The sequence below is a fragment of the Drosophila simulans genome, chromosome 2L, assembly GCF_016746395.2.
Source record: "Drosophila simulans strain w501 chromosome 2L, Prin_Dsim_3.1, whole genome shotgun sequence".
In the NCBI taxonomy this organism is placed as follows: domain Eukaryota; kingdom Metazoa; phylum Arthropoda; class Insecta; order Diptera; family Drosophilidae; genus Drosophila; species Drosophila simulans.
In genome coordinates this window covers 12663293-12670823 of record NC_052520.2, presented here as the reverse complement: position 1 = coordinate 12670823, position 7531 = coordinate 12663293, and the positions used below count along the sequence as shown (strand labels likewise).

General features: G+C 46.4%; 1 protein-coding gene across 1 annotated transcript; it reads left to right on the top strand.

Moving 5' to 3' along the window:
• Positions 1-305: 305 nt before the first annotated feature.
• Positions 306-5957, top strand: LOC27206506. The gene has a single exon (XM_016178343.3). It carries the CDS (start codon positions 1479-1481, stop codon positions 4119-4121), a length of 2643 nt encoding a protein of 880 aa, XP_016024807.1. The 5' UTR covers positions 306-1478; the 3' UTR covers positions 4122-5957.
• The last annotated feature ends 1574 nt before the right edge of the window (positions 5958-7531 follow it).

The window sequence follows — 7531 nt, the reverse complement described above, 5'->3', positions numbered from 1 at the left end:
ATTAAATGCGATTTAATGATGTCATGCGATCGGCCCACGGATGTTTATTTATACCGCATAAATCCTTGTTTATACGGCGCGAAGCCAATTCGAGATTTTTACAACGGAGGCGTGTGTAATATAATCCTTTCAACCGATTGGCTAGTCCCCACATGTTGCATGCGAATGTTGCGAAACGGTTTCAGCAACACGCGACAGTTCTCTCTGTCTGCTTTCTCCGCTTTGTTCGCTCGCGAGCCGAGCGGCAGAAGAGCAACCGAAGCGGCTTCGGCGGCGGCCGAGTGGCAAAGCGACTGCGGAGGCTTTGATTGAAATCGAAGAAGCTCAGTTCAGTTCAAGTCGATGTACGCTGCCGAGCGGTTGCGTCGTTCCCGCTCTAGCTGTCGCTGTCGTTGTGTGTGTAAGAGTGCCGCTGGAGTGTGTGTCTGTGTGTGAGAGTACCGCTAGCCAGGACACACCGTTATTTTGTGCAGTGAAAACAATTGCCAGTGTGTCCAATGGCAATGGGCGCAATCAATGCCTAGATCACAACTCATCGCGCCGCCCTCGCTCCAAAAATCCAATTCAAACACCATCCCCTTTCGCGTGGACCGAGGTTCGCTCGTAGCGCAAACGAAAACGAAACCGAAAACGACGAAAAAACGCGATGCGAATTAAAGCTTTGCGTGGCAAAATGTGCTAACCGAAGCAACAAAACAAACCAAACCATTCATAAAAAAATAAGAAAATATACATACATATTATATATACACATGTATAAGCAGCACGTGAAGAGGAAAAAATCCAGAGTAGCTGAAGAAAATTGCGTAGAAAAATAATAATAGAAAAAACAGCCAGGGAAATACGAATTTCGTTGGCCGAAAAATAAAAACGATTATCATCCAAACGAGTGTGCCAGTGTGTGCGTGTGTGTGCGGGTAAGAGCGCGCGCGTGTGTGTGCGGGAGCTAGCCCTATAAATAACATTGGGTCTGGCCGAGCGCTAATTACGGCAAAACATGAAAATCTTGGCGAAAACCGCAGCAACAACAAGTGAAGCCAAGGCGGCAATTAATCAATTTTCCGCTTGACCCATAAGGAAGTTTCCATATCATAATTAAAAGAGGGGCGCAGAAAAACGAAGGATACAATCGCACGAAAGTAAGAGCAAAAGGTCAACCCAACGAAACATATCCTTGAGTTACGCAAAAAGTAATGCAAAATCTGTATAAATTTAAACGAGAACTGGAAACGTTTCCATATCAACACAGGACATATCAACTAGTTTAAATCAGAAACAAACTTAGATAAAAGCATAAAATATCATAAACAAATTAAAAAACTTACAAAAAGACCGATGAATTCGTGTGAAAACCGTTAACTCATCATAACTAAACTAACTAAAACAACTGAAACACACATGATATTGCTAATCGCAAACAAACACTGGGCTTTGGCCTAGAACGCTCAACTAGAAGACTTAAAGAAAAAGCCAGGAAAATGCATATCAGGGAAGCAGTTTTCCTGGTCCTCACCCTGCTGCCTGGAATGATCCTGGGCACTCGCTACAATCAGCTGCATCTGTATGCCAATGGAGGAGCATCGTCATCGGGCCCTGGAAGCTACAGGCCCGCTCCCTCGTCCCAGAACGAGGTGTACTCCGTGGCGGACACCCAGCCGATGACTGAGGATGGCTACATGCCCCCCAGCCAGCACTTTCCGCCCACCCACTCCGACTTGGATCCACCCGCCCAGCAGCAAAGCACCTGCCAAACGGTTTGCGCCTGCAAGTGGAAGGGTGGCAAGCAGACGGTTGAGTGCATCGATCGCCACCTCATCCAGATACCCGAGCACATCGATCCCAATACCCAAGTGCTGGACATGTCCGGTAATAAGCTGCAGACACTCTCCAACGAGCAGTTCATCCGTGCCAATCTGCTGAATCTGCAGAAGCTGTATCTGAGGAACTGCAAGATCGGCGAGATCGAGCGGGAGACCTTCAAGGGCCTGACCAATCTGGTGGAGTTGGATCTGTCACATAATCTGCTGGTTACCGTGCCCAGCTTGGCCCTGGGCCACATACCCTCACTGCGCGAACTCACCCTGGCCTCCAATCACATACACAAAATCGAGAGCCAGGCCTTCGGGAACACACCATCGCTGCACAAATTGGATCTGTCGCATTGCGATATTCAGACCATTTCCGCCCAGGCATTTGGTGGCCTCCAAGGATTGACGTTGCTCCGACTGAATGGCAATAAACTAAGCGAGCTTTTGCCCAAGACAATTGAGACCCTGAGTCGACTTCATGGCATCGAACTGCACGACAATCCCTGGCTCTGCGATTGTCGATTGAGGGACACGAAGCTCTGGCTAATGCAAAGGAACATACCCTATCCGGTGGCTCCGGTTTGCTCGGGCGGCCCCGAAAGGATTATCGATCGCAGCTTTGCGGATCTGCATGTGGATGAGTTTGCCTGCCGACCGGAGATGTTGCCCATATCGCATTATGTGGAGGCAGCCATGGGTGAGAATGCCTCGATTACTTGTCGGGCTCGAGCGGTTCCAGCTGCGAATATCAACTGGTACTGGAACGGACGGCTGCTGGCCAACAATTCTGCCTTCACCGCGTACCAGAGGATACACATGTTGGAGCAGGTTGAAGGTGGATTCGAGAAGCGATCCAAACTGGTGCTGACCAACGCACAGGAAACCGATTCCAGTGAGTTCTACTGCGTGGCCGAGAATCGAGCTGGAATGGCCGAGGCCAACTTCACCCTGCACGTGAGCATGAGAGCTGCGGGCATGGCCTCCCTGGGCAGTGGCCAAATTGTGGGTCTGAGTGCCGCCCTGGTTGCTCTGATTGTGTTTGCCCTTGGGGTTATCATGTGCCTACTCCTGAGGGTCAAACGGCAGCCGTATGTCGATAGCAAGACGCCCAATCACATGGAGGTGATAACATCGGTTAACCACCAGAACTCCATAACAAACAAGACCCAACCCGCAACGGGAAATGGCAGTATTGGCGGAGTGGTCATCGCTAATGGAGCTGTGGCCAACATAATCGATGGCGGAGTGGTGCAGGGAGGAACTCTGGAGCGGAAGAGCAGCGGACGGGGAGGTGTGCCCCATGGAGTTCATGATCAGCGCAGCGCGAATCCCGTACAGAAACCGCCGAGGCTAACAGATCTTCCGTACTCCACGCAGGGCTATGACAACAACGGAAGTGTCCTGTCCACTGCTTCCTGTTTCATCTCACCCAGTGGATCCACCGGAAACGGTGGCAACAATCCTGATCTCATCAATGACACCAAACGTTTTGGGAGCGACGAGTTTGCGGATCTGAAGATACCACCCATCAGTGGTGTTGGAGTCGGCGGTAGCGGGGAGTATAGTCGCGCCAACGGCTGCGACTCCCTGTATCCTTCGGGTCTGTGGGAACATGGTGCTCCAGTGGGCACCACATCCGCGGATGACCTCTTCATGAAGCGCTACACCGACAAGACGCCCATCATAGACTCCACTCAGCTGTACGACCTTCATGAGCGAACGGCGGCCACGGATTATTTCAGCAAGACTTTTCCCAGATCTCATCTCCAGCAGGGCATGATGACGGGCGGCGGTGGAGGAACCTCGACGGCGTCGACGGTGACCACTAATTTGTCGGGTGGCTCCTCATCGGGTTACCCCAATGATTATGGTCTGCCCCTGGTGCCGGGAGCAGAGCACCAGCACAACCACCAGCTGCAGATGCATCCACTGCAGCAGCTCCAGCAGCAGCTGACCTCCACGCTGAACCATCAGAAGCAGGAGGGCAGCTCCACCGGGAGCAGTCCGCACTTCAGTAGCCGCACCCTGCCACGCCTGCACGAGGGCAGTGGCGGGGGCGGCAGTTCCCGGTCGTCGCCGACGCCTGCGGTTAGCGGTGGCCATGCCAACCAGGCGGCAAATCCCAGCACCTCCAGTTCCTCCTGCTCCATCCTGCCCAACGGGCAGCCAATCAACGCCAAGACGATACGGGTGTGGCAGAAGGGCGGTGTGCCCGTCCTTCCGCCCGTGACGGCGCTGAAAAGGGCCCTGATCAGCAGCAGCCGGAATTCGCCGGACGAGGGATACCAGGAAGGATGCGGCACGGATGTGTAAGCGAAGCGCTTCTCGGGGGAAGGAACTGCGAGGAAGAAACCAAACCAAGAACTGACTAAACTTAACACAACTAAACAAAAGATATAAAAAAAAAGGATGGGGAGGTAGCTCTTTTAGGTATAACACTGATAGATAGCTCCAGGGTCCTAGGCGAGCAGCGATTATTGTGCAAGCGAACTGTTTGTGATAGTGTCTGACAAAAAGATAATGCGAATGAAGATAATAATTGCCCAAAGCAAAGAGAAAGCTAAAACGAAATCAACTGCACTACACTAAAGTATACTCTCCTTGGCAAGTAACTCAACTAACTAAACTAAACTAAACTAATTGTAAACGTAAACTAATTTAAAATAGGATATGTACAGCATTCTTTCTTTGAATAACATGACAAACTCTCAACTCCCCGCATAACGTAAAAAATAACCCAAAAATATATGGAAAACCAACCATGTGAATGTAACTAAATCTATAAATATGAATATATATACACATATATATATGAATATGTATGTGACTATGTGTGTGCATGTGTGTGTGTGTAATTTCTTCGTTGTTCGGTTAGAAAAAAAAGGCAAAAGGAACCCAAAACCAATAAGCCCTTCCTCCAAGAGTTATTATCATAAATCAGACACGAAAAATCCCAAACTTGTGGCTCAACATTTGTAAAATATACGTTCACATGTATGGTATGCATACGCATGGTAAAACTGCCGAAGAAGTTATATAAATCTTGGTAACTGTATATATTAGATAACCCATAGACAAAGAAAACCAATTCTTGAACCGACTATTGTTGAAACCATTCTATGTCCCGATAGAAGCTGTGAAATAATGATAAACTAAGGCGGACTATAAGTCTTACCAAAGTGGTAGCAGTGAAGAAGTTTTTGGAATCATTAATATCTAACATTACATTTATATACAAGATAGTTTAAATTGTTATCTAATTACCAATTCAATTAAAATATTCTTTTTTTTTTTTTTGAGTAAATCTACCAAGCTTTTACTTTTATCTCCAACATATCAACATGATTTTGGCAGCCAGCTTGATTTGCATTTATTTTATTTCATGGTGATTATTGCAATTGCAAAAACTTAATCGTAATCAAATTAAGTCGCCTTTCTCTAAAACTTAATTTGCTGTATACTATTTACCCTTAAACGTTATTTACTGCTACCAAAAGTTTAAGAAAAAAATTTTGAAAAAACAATGCCACATGTTTTTAAATTTCCCACTAAATCAATCAGAATGCACACTCGGGGCGGAAGAAATTTAAGAAAATAAAAACTGTGGGCAGTCAAAAAACAAACATGAAAACCAATCGGAGAAAATTCAAATTGAAGACAGAGAAAAATATTCGACGAATGCATACGTAATATAACATATGTAAATTGTACTCAAAGTGCACACACACGCATACATACACACACACAATCACTAACACATCACAGGCAACACAAACACATAGACAGATACGTGTACATGTAGATGTATGTCAGTTTGTCCTTGTAACGATTTAAAGCGTATCCACAAGATATTAATTGCCCGTATGTGCTAAGACTTAGAATTTAAGCAGACAACAAAAACCAGAAGGAAACACAAACAAAATAATATTTTTAAGGTAAACCAAAGACTTTTTTCTTTGCATCTAAATGAGCGCAGGAGTCTTCAAAGGACTCGTAGGCACACACACACAAACACAGATACAGAACACACACACAGCCGAAAGTAATCTTAAACGAGAAAAAAAAAGAGAGCAAGAAAAAACCGTAGCATTTAAGTTGAACTTATGTATTATGTATTGTATAATATAAACCTACGTATAGTATATAGTCTATAGATGTGTACACTTATCAACAGAGCGGCATAGCTAACAAGCGATGGAAAGGGAGGGAGAAAAAGTGGGAGAAAGTCGAGAGCGGGAGGGAGAGAGAAGATAGCCCGCAGACAAAAGGCGGGCATTGAATGCATGAAAGCAACTGAATGAACAACAAAGCAAAAAGGAAATATATATAACATTATATATATCTATATATAAACGAAAAACATAAACCATTCTCATTATTTTTTACCACCAAGATTTCAGGCAAAGGTAGGTATGTCACATGCTAGCCGGCCAGAGGGGGCAGTAGTGGTGCTCGCAGGTCACCTGGGGATGACATGACCCAATTAGTTGGCCATTCGAATGCTGTCCGAAGATGGGGCTAAAGCCAAAGCTGGCCATGCTGCGCTTCCCATGTTATTCGCTGCTGCGCTTTGGCATATTAGGGCCAATCGTCTAATCGCCAATTATGCATTTCAACCTCAAACCCAACCTAAAACCCAGCCCCAACCCAAAAAGCCAACCTCACACACACACACGCAGACAAGCTAAAAGTGTGGCTTGAATCGATATGGCTAATCGGGGGAGGCCAAAATCATGTCCGTGAACGGGGCATATGGAATGCCCTAAGGAGCTTAAAACTGAGCGAAGGCATAATAATGGCACTTATTTGTTAGTTGGCATACTTTAAAGAAAATTTCCCTTAAACATTTTTTTATAAACATTGCATAATAATACTCAAAAATATAGCTTCTTATAGATACTTACTAAATACCATTTCAACGCTTGATTTTTTGTAAAGTTCCTGTTCGAGTAGCGTATAGATCAAATGCTGTCCATTTCAGTGTTTCTCCTTTCAAATTCCCACTATCTTTAATCCCTGAACTTGTGCAAAGCGGACTAGTTTTAGTCAGACATTTTCCATGGCAAATTGGAGATGCCTTTTTGGGCATATCCAGGCGACCTCTACTCCATCAATATGCACCCTGCGACCCAGTGGCCTCTTCACCAAATCGTGTACCTACGTTTGTGGATGAGGTGCCTCTGGTGAGGCGGTGTTGTGGGCGGGAGTTGTTAGGCAGCGCGTAATATATACGGCGGCCCACTGCCAGATTATATCATGGCGTGCGGCCATGCCAAACTGTCTGGGCTCAACCGCCCGCCACCCCGAAGCTCCGGACCCCGCATCTGCGGATATGGCCACCAAGCCTTATTGACGACGCGCAAAGTTTGCCAACTAAACAAGTTTTGTGCCTCAAATGAAATTTAGGTTGCAACTGAAGCCCAACAAAAGCCAAACAAAACACAGGCCAACAGGCGAATTGGAGAGCGGGGGGGTTGGGGAAAAATTAGAACTTTTCTGCGCCGAAGGAAAGTGTATTTTATTTGTTCAACTTTATTACGTATACGTGCCGTTGTGCCGCCTGTGCAAATAACCAAAAATGCAAAGCGTGGGCCCTGCTGTCTGTCCGCGCCAATTCAGCCCCGCACTTGCCATTCCCCCACCAGGTGATCTCTAATGAAGCCTCCGACATTGTGGCATCGTCAGGTGCTCGTCGCACTTTTATGTTGCATACATTTCTGCGC

Bases quoted from the DNA above. Each gene is read 5' to 3' on its own strand.
- LOC27206506 (XM_016178343.3), top strand. From the start codon at position 1,479: ATGCATATCAGGGAAGCAGTTTTCCTGGTCCTCACCCTGCTGCCTGGA.